At 39.9% G+C, this 14067-nt stretch overlaps 2 protein-coding genes across 24 annotated transcripts in view; one reads left to right on the top strand and one right to left on the bottom strand.

Annotated features, from left to right (window-relative positions):
- Window positions 1-4654, bottom strand: part of LOC144503581 (actin-related protein 3) — a 52690-nt gene extending 48036 nt beyond the window's left edge. The window contains exon 1 of the mRNA XM_078228163.1: window positions 4365-4654. Within this exon, the coding sequence (XP_078084289.1) occupies window positions 4365-4408 (44 nt within the window). The 5' untranslated portion in view covers window positions 4409-4654. The remainder of the gene's footprint in view (window positions 1-4364) is intronic.
- Window positions 4655-4961: 307 nt separating this feature from the next.
- LOC144503579 (solute carrier family 35 member F5-like) overlaps window positions 4962-14067 on the top strand; it is an 86219-nt gene continuing 77113 nt past the window's right edge. For 6 of the 23 annotated variants that reach the window (XM_078228161.1, XM_078228162.1, XM_078228157.1 and 3 more), the window contains exons 1-3: window positions 5154-5306; window positions 9291-9313; window positions 10989-11100. Coding sequence is in view for 9 of the 23 variants with exons in the window: in XM_078228145.1 (XP_078084271.1) it covers window positions 12430-12446 (17 nt within the window). In the remaining 14 variants the exon portion in view is untranslated. The other 17 variants (XM_078228159.1, XM_078228156.1, XM_078228153.1 and 14 more) reach the window with 8 other exon arrangements.

Below are 14067 nucleotides of genomic sequence, written 5' to 3'. Positions count from 1 at the left end.
GTGCAAAGTTAGAGGCTTATGGATCGGTCATGTAAAATAATTATCTCTTAGGGATAAGGTATATTAGTAAAGCAGTGAAGTTATTTTTTAAATATGAAAGACAAACATGAGGAATAAATGTATTTTGTAAACTGGGAAATAAGAGACAACTGTAAATTCCTCTGTACATAAAAGAAGGAACAGAACTTGTCAGGGAACCAAGCCAAAATACCGAACCTGTCACAGCAGGCCCTGACATAGCAGAAGTGTGATTACCTCCATTTTCATTACAGTGGAAAGGCTACACAAACATCTTTACTAAATTCAGTGGACAAACAGAATTCATATTTATTCAGACTGGTGTAAACTCAACACTAACCTCATATGCAGCATTTATTAGATAGTTTCAGATCTTTTTGTGGTCTGAATCAGGTTTTATTATATGATTCATATACCTTTCCCCTCTACATTAGAATTGCTGCACATACCATGCTACTCAATTCCTGCAAATTTCACACTTATTTCCCAAAACAGTTGCCCCAATTACATGCGGTTGATAACGGCAAAGTTACATTTATTGGACTCACTTTAGGAATTAACATGGGATTATTGCTGGTGGGTATTAAAGGTTCCCTCGATCCAATGTATTTTAAGCCTGAGATCAGGCTTTATTGCACAAACTTTTACAAGAATAACTTTCAGTCACTAATGACCTCTATGAACTCAATGTTTTTTTCAAAAACAGCAGCAAAACTACTAAAACTGAACACAAATGTTCAGTTATCTTGGATTGGGTATTTTAATGCTTTCTGCCACACACTAGGCTAATATACAAAAACTGACAGAGGAAGTTGACGGATGCAAAAAAAAAAGCACTTTCAGTAACAAAAGTGGAAGTTAGCATCTACAGCATGAACCTATACTAGAAATACTCTCAACACTATGGCTTCAAAAAACACTGGGAAATATGAATTTACTATTATAAATAAACAAGATAATAGCTTTTCCCAGCTACAGGTACCTTGCATTGAATCATATGTTGAGACTGTCAATCATTGCTCGCTTAAGGAAAGATCTTGCAGCATTCTTTTCCTTAAATTCATCACAATCTTACACAGAAAACCATGAGTATGCCTACCTTGTACCATTACTTCACATGTTACTTACATCTCTTACTTAACAGACTCATGAATATTGCCATTATTATAATTTACTAACAGTTTATTTCGAGTTGAAAGGTGCAGCTATAAACCTCCTCTTAACTATCCAGCTCAGACTTTTCCAATGTACCAAGCAGACTGTGATTTAATACTTCATACTTATTTCAGAACCGTTTTGTTAACTTTAGTCACGAGTTACTTCATATGATTAAATAATTTACCGATACCCTTCACTTAGATTTGCAACTGAAATAGATCAGGGTATTAGAATCACCATGCAATATCAAAACAATGTCTTTGCATTTCAGAGTTGTCAAAAATAAGACAAGTCAATCACATCTGCATTTAAAGTTGCTTGCATCAAGCACACTTTACTGACAAAACATATGGGAAAATCTGATATGAGCAGGAAAATGTAAGAGAAATTAACTTCATGAGTGACAAATTGGGTCAGCCCACTCATGGGGCACACATTTTCATCATGCATCATTCAGTGGCCTTATTTTCAATACAACAGTACTTGCTCTTGTCGACAGATAGCTGGAAATATTAACTCCGTACAACTGTAAATAATATCAATGCTGTAAAACATCAAATCTAAAATACTTCAAATAATAAACAACCAAATTTATTAATCCTCAAAATAGAGGCAATTCTCAACCCTTTCCTCTGTTGAGCATTGCATTTATTGAGATTTGCAATGATGTATTCAAACACTCTAGGGTTATCTATTGCAGTAATCAGTTGTGGATCAAAGCTTCTACACTGTCCCACCAATATGATTCAACTTCAGATGCAACCAGCATGCATGTTTGCAACAAGACCCACCAACCAATCCTATGGCTTCTGGTGACTTAGATTGACAATTTTAAAAAGATTTTTTTCGTTCTGTGAGGTGATAATTATAGGTTCATAGAATCCTACAGTGCAGAAGGAGGCCATTCAGCCCATCGAGTCTACATTGACCAATCCCACCCAGGCTCTATCCCCATAACCCCATGCATTTACCCTAGCTAGTCCCTCAACACTAAGGGGCAATTTAACATGGCAAATCCACCTATCATCTTTGGACTGTGGGAGGAAACCAGAGCACCCAGAGGAAGCCCACGTAGAGAATGTGCAAACTCCACACAGACAGTAACCCAAGCCAGGAATCGAACTCGGGTCCCTGGCGCAGTGAGGCAATGGTGCTAACCACTGTGCCACCCTCAAATTCATGTTTTAGTTCAAAATCTTTTAAACTGATATGTTATAGTGCAAATGGTGTTTCATTCATAAGGATTGAGAGATGAAAACAGATCAGAAATATAGATTTATGGCACATGCTGGCTGAAAGAACAATCCAGTTTAATCCTACCTTCCAGCTTTTGGTTGGTAAGCTTTATAGGTTACTGCATCTCAGATCCACAGGTTTTTTTTAAAATGGGGATTTTTGTCTTTACCATCCTTTCAGACAGTGAGTTTAAGACCTCCACCCACCTCTGGGTGAAAAGAATTACTGACCTTCACTGAAACCTTTCCAATTACTTTAAACCCATGCCCCCACCGGGGAAATCGATCCTTCCCATCTGCTCCATGTAGGCCCCTCATTTGATATACTTCAATTAAATCTCCCCTCAGCTTTCTCTGATCTAAAGGAAGCAACCCCAGCATATTTAAAATTCACTATTCGTGGCAATATCCTTGTAAACACTTGTGTACCCTTTTTGTATCTACAAGCAACTTAATTATGCTCCCTACATCAAAGTCTAAAACATTCATACATACCACAAAAGCAAAGGAACCAGTACTTAAACCAATGGAACCCCAACGGAAACAGCCTGCTAAGTCATAAAAACACTTGACCACAACTCCAGCTTCCTGCCAAATCTATGAACCAAATCTTCCAGCCTCGAGATCAGAGATTATTACCAAAAGTATCTCATCCACAAAAAAAATAGTTAGCCAACAAAAATAAGTTCGGATACATTTTGCTGATGCTCTGGTGAACTTCAATCCAGGCTTTGACACAGAAACGTCCAGCAACTCTACACTAGTTCAGCAAGAATTGATGCTAAATGTGTTACAGATCTAATGTGTTACAGTGATGCATATTATTATGCAAACAAATCACTCGTGTCGGGCTGCCACAAGTCAGTGAGACATTTGATACGCTCTATTAGCATGTTCACAGCCAACTCATCCGCAAAGAAAAATACGCAAATATGCCTACACATTAAAGTGACACTAATCATCCATTATACTTGCCCACTCTGCAAAATTCAACTGTGGATACATTCCATCCGACAGCACAATGTACATATGCTAGAATTCATTTCCCTCAAAGCGCTACAATTTGGCTGTTAGTGACATCAATAGCAAAAGCTCGACGCTTCATTCACAAAAGTCAGATTGTTTTGCAAAGCGGGAAGTGCAAATGAGCAAAAATCCCAACTGATCTCAAAAAAAATTAACCTGCTCATAATGTTAAAAGAAAACTACAAATACAATATGCACTGAACGTGTAGTCGATCCGGGAAATAAAAGAAAAATTAAAAGACAATGAGAGAGAATCGGTTTGATGGCCAGAATCATTTCACTAATGGCTTTTACCCCTCAAAACTCCCTTATAAGGAAATGATAAATGAAAGGAGGAAGCGGCTTTGACAACTCCGAGAGCTGCTTGGCGCTTGCTGACTCGTGGTCTTTTTTTTCCCCCTCATCAGGGTTATTGTGCAAATATTTATTTGGAGGGCGAGTAAAACATTTGGGCGCCTCAGACGGATCTGTTAATGGTGGGACAGAGATTCTGCCCATACAGGGGAGGGGAGGGAGGAAGGCCCTTCCTTCACCTGGGCCTGGAAAAGGTGTAAAAGCGGAAGGGCGGCGACCGGCTCTGGAAGCAGTGACTGGCAGCCCCGCACACACCGACTACTGTCAAAGCCCGAAATAAAAAGGGACAAAATGTCGGGAGGGGTGGGGAGAGACTCAGCGGGTCTGGCAGCTTCTAGGGAGGGAGGGGAATTCAGGCTTGGAGTCCAATCTAACTCTTGTTTCTGAAACGTCCCCGGGGGCCATGGTTTCTTGATGCCAACCCGCTCCGCCCGAGCCCCACTGACAGCCCACTGGAAAGGCCCCTGCCACAGCCCACACCCAGAAATCACAATGCTGACACTCGCCCAGTCCCTGGGGGTAGGAGCCGAGTGTCAGAGTGCTGCTGCCCTCCTCCTCCCCTCACTCACTTACCCTGTGCCACAGTCCACCACACAGGCCGGTAATCTGCCTGCCATTCTTCAAGCTGCTTCTTTTTCCCCGGCGTAGCGGCCGACTTTAAAATAATAAAAAAAAACAAGGGGGCAGGGGAAGGGAGCCGATGCACCGGGAGCTCTACCTGACCATCAAAAGGCGGAACCGTCAGCCGCTCCGAGTCCGAGACACAACTTCCGCACTAGCGCCAAAATGGCGGCGGCCTCCGGTACCTTCATTCCCTCCCCTCAACTCACCCTCCCTCTCCATCCGCCCCGCCCACTTGGCCCGGCCCCACACACGCACACGCGCGCCGGCCTCCGCTTCCGGCCGGCCGTTCCGGCAGGCGATTGGACCCCGCAGCTGCCAATCACGGCATGACGTCATGGAACAATTCGTTCGCGCCCGGGAGCGTGCGTGCGGCCGGCTCGATGGCGAGACGTCGATCGCCTCAGCCGCCCCTGGCCCCTCTCCCCAGCGCGCTGCTTGCGTTGCATGGTGGGACTTGTAGTTTCCTGGTCGAGGCAGTGCCACTGGGTTCCTCTGCTGGTGACGGGATGAGGCGAACTACAATTCCCAGAGTACCGTGCGCGCACCGAACTTGGCAGCGGCGATTGTTTCGCCCGGGGGGGGGGAGAGGAGGGGATCATCTGACCAGGAACACCAGGAACTCTGTGTGTGTGAGGGGCGGGGAGGGGGGTTTGTTTACAACATTTCGCCTCCTAGTTGTCATTGATATGTGATATTCTCGTCTAGTGCTGCACGTAAGTTCCTGTCCTTTTGTAACGTGTATCATGACCTTATTGAATGAGCGATGTTAGGCGGTTTGGGGGAGTGTGAATATTCGGACTGTTTGTCTCTCTGGGGGTGGGGTGGAGGAGAGGACGTGTTGGCAGTTTAGCTCCAGCTCCAACCTGCTGTAGACTAGCACCACGCACCAGGGTATGTAGACATATGTTGCTGGCTTTTTTTTGTCTCGCTGATCAATCGGGTTGACTTATTACTCGACATCATTTTATCACCATAGATGTACGCGCAGTACTTGTTTTAGCTGAGGTGAATTTTTTTTAAAAAAACGTTCTCCATTGAGGAGTTGACTAATCCCTGCTTCAGAATTACGTGTCTAACTTTTTAACCTTTGCCTGCCCTTTTTTTTATAGTTGGCATGGGAAATGCCATTGACTGCCCCAGCCTGTGCATTGCAATGAAGCTACCTAGAACCAGCCAGGACCTTGACTGTGTCAGTTGGAGTACTCTACTTTATTGAGTCAGAGGGTTGTGGTTTGATGGCCCAGTCTGGTTTTCTTGGGAGTCACAGTAAGAAGTCTCACAATACCAGGTTAAAGTCCAACAGGTTTATTTGGTAGCAAACGCCATAAACCTGTTGGACTTTAACCTGGTGTTGTGAGACTTCTTACTGTGTTTACCCCAGTCCAACTCCGGCATCTCCACCACATCATTTCTTGGGAGTCATCAGGTGCAATGTCAAAATGGGCTGTCATGTTCGCTGATGCGTTTTGCCTCATTGGCGTTGACCATTTTCATTTTTAATGTTTTAGTTTTAAGTTTATTTATTAGTCACAAGTAGGCTTACAATGACACTGCAATGAAGTTAGTGTGAAAATCCCCTAGTCGCCACACTCTGGTGCCTGTTCGGGTACAGTGAGGGAGAATTTAGCATGGCCAAAGCACCTAACCAGCACGTCTTTCAGACTGTGGGAGGAAACCGGAGCACTCGGAGGAAACCCATGCAGATATGGGGAGAACATACAGACTCCCCAAGCTGGGAATCGAACCCAGGTCCCTGGCGCTGTGAGGCAGCAGTGCTAACCACTGCCGCCTTGATGTAAAGTGTGGGTTGGTACTTAAGTATCCTACTGAGACAATGTTGCACAGTCAGATGACAGGTTAAAATGTCAACCCTTTCAAGGGAATACAAAAGATCTCAACCCAAAAAGTTGTTTGAAGAAGGACAGGGAGTTCTACTTCAACTCTCAACCAACATTTAAAAACAACATGATCAGGTCATATATATCATTGCTATTTGTGAGTCAGTACTGTGCAAAACCTGGCTGTGGTGATGGTTTCTATGTTGTAGCATCAACTATAGTTGAGTGGCACTTCATTGGCTGCAGAGTTTATTGCAATGTTCGGAGGTGAAAGGTGCTGTGTAAATAAAGGCTTTATTTCTTTCTTCATGCATGCACTAGATTAGAATTTGAAAGTGTACTTGGATAGAAAGTGCTGAAAAAGAACAGTTCCATTTCTTGTCTTTTACTTATTGGAAGTTTCCAGTTATAAGGGTAGAATGAACACTTCATTTTGAAACTTACATTTGTGTCATTTCATAGAATCCCTACAGTACAGAAGGAGGCCATTCGGCCCATCCAGTCTGCATCGACAGAAATCCCACCCTGGCCTTATGCCCGTTACCACATGTATTTACCCTGCTAATACTCCTGAAACTAAGGGTCAATTTAGCATGGCTAATCAACCTAATCTGCACATCTTTGGACTGTAGGAGGAAACCGTAGCACCCAGAGGAAACCCACGCAGACATGAGGAGAATATGCAAACTCCGCACAGACAGTGACATGATGCCGGAATTGAACTCGGGTCCCTGGCACTGTGAGGTCTCAGTGCTAGCTACCGTGCTACCCTGCTTGGATCACTATCTGTGCAGAGTCTGCACATTCTCTCCATATCTGCATGGGTTTCCTCCAGGTGCTCCGGTTTCCTCCAACAGTCCAGCAATGTGTAGGTTAGGTGGATTGGCCATCCTAAATTCTCCCTCAGTGTGCCCAAACGGATGCCAGAGTGTGGCGACTAAGGGATTTTCACAGTAACTTCATTTTCACACTCCTAGTGATTTTTCGTTCAATCCTGCCTGCACAAACCTATAGCATCATTGAAGTATTTAGTTTAATGTAGATGGTAGGTGCATTGGCCGTGCTAAATTCTCCCTCAGAACAGGCGCCGGAGTGTGGCAACGAAAGGATTTTCACAGTAACTTCATTGCAGTGTTAATGTAAGCCTACTTGTGACACTAATAAAAAAATAAATTTTAATGTAGATATGTAATACAGTAGAAATTTAACATGCGTCTGTGCAGCATTATTTATTGTTAAGTAATGTGATGCGATTTGAAAATGTTAGTTTCGATTGAATTGCTCAATTCAGCAACAACTTGCATTGTATTCAAGTTGCTTTCAAAAATGGGTGCTGAAAAGTAACCAAGAAAATTTAGGTTGGTGATTTAAGGCACGTTTGAAAAGATATACGCTAAGGAAAATTTTGCATTGTTGGGGACAAGTTGGAGAGTTTAGGGAGAGAGTTCCAAACTGTGGAACCAAGAATGTCTTGTCACTAATGGAGGGTGAAGTACAAAAGAAGAGCAGCGAGTGTTGACTGCAATAGAATATTGCTTCCAATTTGCAAAATGTGATTCTACACTACGGTTGAGAATTTATTGAAAAGATTTTTAAATTAATGTCATACCCAGTCCATTTACTTTATGAACTGAGAATTTTCATTGCATTAGTTTTTGAGGTATCATGCATGACTGATACAACTCTGAGTTGAAAATAATGAGTGGCATGCAAAACTAAACAGTGTGATGCACCTTCTCATGATTTACTGACTTTTATGGTTAAATTGCCATATTGTAGCACTATAAAGTACAGTATCTATTATCTATATTCCAATGTTAGAATTAATCCAGATTTTGTATTACTTTTAACATCTAGTCCCCACTATTATCCAAGTGATTTTTGAAAGCCATTCAGTTCACAGCAAGGTCTCACTAACAGCAAATTTATGAATTATTTATTTTTTCTATTTTAGTTGTGGAATTAATGTTGGCTGTGATGTTGGGAAAACTCTTTGTTCTTTAAATAGTGTCATGTACATTCATCTCACCAAAAGATCTTTTAATATCTCATCCAAATGACAACACCTCTAACAATGCACCATTGAAATGTGAGCTTAGATTATGTGGTCCAGTCGTCTTGAGGCATCAAGTAGTTTACTTAGCAAAAAAGTATCAAAACCACCTTAGTCCCATTTTTGAATACATTTTTAACTTAATAGTTAAAAAATATGAATTCCAGTTTTTGAATCTGAATTTTTTCTATTTGAGAATTCAAAATTGTGCTGATCAGGATGTTTGAACAAATTACCGATGGAGATTTATGTTGAAACACTTAATAACTATCTTTCTTTGGTGTTAGACCAGTTCCAGTAACTGCCACCTACTTTAGAAATGGCATGGGATAATTGCAACCTACACATATTTTCTCATAAATTGAGTGTGTTAAAGTCCAGAAGACGTGCATCAGCAGAAATCATAAGGTCTTATCATCAAATTTCAAAACCTCAAGTTGGATATCTTCAAAAACAAAATACTAACTAGAACTACAGTAACACAGTTTTACCTGTTGCTAAATACAATCCAGAAGTCCACAGTCAAAATGGTGAACTTTACATTATTGATTCTTGCAATCTGCATAAACTGAGAGGATAGGGCAGCCAAAATGACCTCAGTCACTTCTCAGTCAGTTAAAAAGAAGTTCAGTTGCAGGAAGAGCAATCATTTCTGCACATCCTCCCTCTTGTATTTTGTGAGCTTTTGTAATCACTGTTGTGTTGTTTAGAAAATGCTCATTGTCAAATATTAAGTTGCTTAGCTAACGAATGGCTGTGTTTTCTTGTTTAACAAAGCTAACAGTCTTCTGCCAAATTGAATGTGAATCTATGTACCTTAAAATAATGTGCATTTATGATTTTAACCTATTTGAAAAAAATGTAATTCCTAAATATCTGATGCAAAATTAATCCTAATTGTTACAACTTTAGGTTGTAAGAACTTGATTTAAGATGGTTTATCTTCTGTTCCTTTACCCTTTTTTATTTTATAACCCCCTGTAGGGTGGAGGTTCCCCGTGATAAATGTAAGTTGTTTCTTCTAAAGAGTTGCACCACACATGATGGTTGTTGAAAACATGTTGATTATGATTCACGTTAGCAAGCAACCAATGACCATTGTGCTGTACCTCATCCTGAATAAGGCAGTATTTGGTAGAATAGAATAATAGACTCCTTACAGTGCAGAAGGAGGCCATTTGGCCCATCGAGTCTACAGTAACAACAATCCGATCCAGGTCCTATCCGTGTAACCCCACATATTTACCCTGCTAGTCATTAAGGGGCAATTTAGCATGGCCAATCAACTTAACCTGCATATCTTTGGAGCGTGGGAGGAAACCGGAACACCTGGGAGGAAACCCATGCAGATGTGGGGAGAATATGCAAACTCCATGTAGACAGTGACTCAAGCCTGGAATTGAACCCAGGCCCCAGGCACTGTGAGGCACTGTGCCATCATGCCTGTGACAGCCTTTGAATATTTCATCACTACAGGTATTATCCTCCAATTAAACTACAAGATTATTTGCTACTCGAGGGCAAATTATAAAATAATAGAATTATAAAAATGCACAACATGTATATTTTTTATTCACTATTTTCCCAATTCATGTGTTTGGTATATTGTTTGCACTTTTGTTGAAATGGAACAACTTCACCTTATTCTCCTTTATCTAAGCTGTTAAGTATTCTAATAATACCAGATTCGTGAAAGCTAAATTCTCCCTGAGTATATAAAATCAATAATTAAAATACTTTTGTGTTTAGAAAGGTGAGAAATGAAATGGAACCCTTACCCTTTCAGGTCAGGTTAAAGTGCTCTCTGGTCAGGAATAGTACATCTGGATTCAGAAAAAAAGCCCCAACATTGTGCCTCAGCCCCAATCTCAAAAGAGCAGCCCTAACTGCATCCATGTGGCACTTCTCCATTTTTCACATCCTGTGGCCTCTTCGAATGAATTTTCAAATGAGTTCTAAAGTAAGGCTAGTTTTGTGCAGTAGGTCCAGTTCCACTTAGAACTACACTGAGGCTACTCAGGCTCATTTTACAGGGCCTCCTCTTAGCCAGCAAGCAGCTGAAACTTTTATCCCATCAGTCTGCATTAGATTTGAACCTAGGTCTCAAAAATGAACAATCATACAATTGGAATCTTATTTTATGCATTCAACAAGGTGAGGCTCTTTTAATTTTCTTGGACACATCTAGAATTTAATGAATTGAGAATTATGCATTGCAAAAACAATTTATTTTCTGATTTAGGTGTAGCTCTATAGTCTAAGAAAACAAATTTAAGTTAAAGTGCTTTTTGCTATTGAACATACATTAACAATTAAAGTTAATTAGGCTTTGGTAGTGGTCTGGTTTTGACAATTAATAACCCCCTGCTTAATATCTTTTATAAACTTGAATTTGATTGTGTTTTATTGGTGAACTTAAAGACTAAACAACTTTAAAGATTTTGTTGGTGCTTAATCTGATTTCTTTTTTATTCAGATGTATTAAGGTAAAACAAAATTCAAGGAAGCTTTCAATGTATATACCTGTTCATAAAATGACTCATCAGTAGAAAGAACTCTGTTCCCCAACTTTACAGATAAAATACTTGAAAATTGATCAATTACCCATATTCATACTCCAGGTTCGTCTTTGTGGGAATTCTGATTTTTCATGCATGTTGATTGTTCCATGTACTATCACAGCTGCATATGGATGGGGAGCACAAGGGAAAGCAGGGAGAGCTGGACACCAGGAGTGAAGTAAGCTGTCCTATTGATTCCAGAATAGGCGGAAGTGGAATTGGGCCAATAGCAGGTGAGTGGACACTCCAGAGAGAGGTTCATCAACATCCAGTGTTGCAGTGTTGTATATAATCCCTTGTGATTTTTCCAAAAGTTAAATAAAGTTAGTCAAACTATTGGCGATGCCCTTTAGAAATCCACACAGAGTGACTGTGATTAACCCATAAATTACCAAATATTCCTTAATTTCTGGAAGTTGACCCTTAGCTGAAGTAAAACAAATTGTTGAAAAGATTCATGGATTATCTTTCCCTTCTGCTCTGAAAATTTTGAGTGTTATAGGGAAAGGGCAAGTGATTGGGGTTAACTGGGCTAACTCTTTCTAAAAGTCAGCACAGGCAAGATGGGACAAATGGCCTCCTTCATGCTGTATCATTCTATGATTCTATCTGTGTTTTGAAGATGTGCAGTTTGGAGCAGTGAGTTACTTGAGTTGTTGTAGAAAGGTCTGACTCATAATCTTATGATGCAACATTTCAAACTTCCACAGCTTTGGTACAAAACAATCTTCAAAAGGGAACATATTATTATTTTACTGGCAAAATTCTCATCTCCGAAAAGTCTTGGAAAAATATGATTAGTCTTCCGAACTGGTCTCATTATATTGGGGTTCACAGAAGACCGGGTTGGCAACATTTCTATTTGTAATGCCAGTGACTCTTTTTTAAGTGCAATCTCCTTTTAAATATAACAAAGCTTTTCCACACCTCCAAATACAAGTCTAGAGCCATTGCTTCACCTTAATTTGTAAAAATTGAGATGAAAGATTTATTAAGGATTTTCAAAGTTCCCTTTATCCCTGTTTTTTTTTTAATCCATCACTTAACAGCTTTTATAACAATGGCTTTTGTTAATTCCATTTTATGTTGATCATCAGTATATTTCATGCTCCCTTTTTTGGGCATCCTATGTTTCTCAGTTTTTAAACTTTTCCATTCCTTATATTTATCATTTGATTAAAATAGTGTTTGCATATGTCGGATGCATAATATGGTTCAAAAAAGAGTTCTAGGAAATTTTCTTGTTATTAAAAATAATGCAGATATTTTTTGAATATTTTGGTAGAATATGTTTCTTATGTGTAAAATACTGTGTGCGTTACTGCTTCGAGGACCTTTGGAGCATTATGCTTCAGACATCAAAATCTACTCTGACAGGGTTATAGTTTACTGTCACTGCACATCTCAGCTGAAGTTAGCATCTCTGTAGTATTGTAAACCAATTTGGTTTTAACTAATTTACGTTTGTTTAATGTAGGTGAAACACAAGTAAGATTTGATATGGTGAGGACAAGAGACTGAAAGAATAAAATATCTTCAATTAGACTCAAGAAGCTGGCTTTATGAAAAAGTATTTGAGGTACACCTAAACAATATTTATATTTTTTACCTATTTGAAACAACCATATTGGCATCTCTGGGTCAAAAACCTGAAACTCTCCCTCGCAACATTTGTTGGTGTACCAACACCACATGAGCTGCAGCAGTTCAAGAATGTGGCTCACCACCACCTCCTCAAGGGCATTAGGGACAGGCAATAAATGATGACCTTGCCAACAACATTCGCATCCAAAAAACAAATTTAAAAAACCCAAAAATTTGCATGGCATTACTATTTTTGTTTAATGTTTTCTGCAACAAGTTTTTTTAAAAATCCTAACGATACAGTGATTCTAAATTACTTTCAGATTTCCTTTGGATTTGTTTGTGGATAGTTTGCTGCTGGAGTATAGTTGTGATATTTAGCAGCTGACTCGTCCTGTCCTTAAACCACTGCAATTAATAGGTATGAAAATGTAGCGGATAGTTGTATCAGCTTTGAAATTTCAAGCTCTAAGTAGCTGGCTGTTTTTAAATAGCATTAACCATAACAATGGAAAGCTTGAATTATGAGGTCACAGAATAATTGGATACCTTCCTCTGCAAGAATTCAAGGAACTCACTACAGTATGGTGTGAAAGCCTGCAAACTATACTTCCCCAGAACACACGCAATTATGGAATACCACAGCATAGATGGAGGCCATGCATCCCATCATTCCAATGTAAGCTCTGTGAAAGAGCTCTCCAATTAGTTCCACTCCCTTGTCCTTTCCCCATAGCGCTGCAAATTTTCTCCCTCTAGATTGTTTGGACTATTTTTCCATTGAAGTTTTTTGAAACCAGGAGTGGACTTAAGTACCTAGATGAAAGATGATTAATGTGTTAAATAAAAAATAATTGCTGAAACAAGCAGTTTAGTCATTAAGTTTGTACTCCGATTAAAACATTTAGACAATGCAAAAGATGCCATATAATTCGACAGCTGTTATTTCACCTTGAGTGATAATCATTTCGCCATTCCATGCATAAGTTAACATGGTATAAGGTACCGACCAACCCAGCAAACACTTCAAAAAGCTTCAAGAGTAAAGAGTGACCTCTTGTTTCATCTTCATATTCCCTATTGTTTCATTAACATAATATTGTCCTAGATGCCATATATATTGCATAGCTGGCCTGACTTTTATAGTTAAAAAGAAATAAGCACTTGTATTAATATTGCACTCAGGTCATGCTACAGCTTCTATGTCACTCTTATCTATCAACAAGGGAGCTCATCAATTTGTAGGTCTTGGCTTCAGGTCTCGACTAACGTTAAAAATAATGAATGCTCTAGGAATACATTGAAGTTGCACTCAACTGCAGTTTTACTGCACACGTTGCAATGCAAAATCTGTAAAAGGTAAAGTCACCATAATGCCAGATGACCTTGAGCTTTGAGGGGGAGAGCTGACTGGTGGTGATTTAACCTGAGCTGCAGAAGTGATTTCACATTATTGGCTATAGAGTTGTCAGGAGCAAGGTAACCAGTCTCACTGCCACACCATGCTACTAATTTTTCACCAATGCACATCCAAAACTGCCTCGCGCCAATAAAGAAATGCAAGCAGAACCCGGTGAAAGCATTCCCAACAACCACAGAGCAGAAGGAGTGTTAGA

Source organism: Mustelus asterias, chromosome 14 (genome assembly GCF_964213995.1).
Source record: "Mustelus asterias chromosome 14, sMusAst1.hap1.1, whole genome shotgun sequence".
Lineage (NCBI taxonomy): Eukaryota > Metazoa > Chordata > Chondrichthyes > Carcharhiniformes > Triakidae > Mustelus > Mustelus asterias.
The sequence above is the reverse complement of the archived record's forward strand: the minus strand, read 5'-3'. Positions and strand labels throughout refer to the sequence as shown.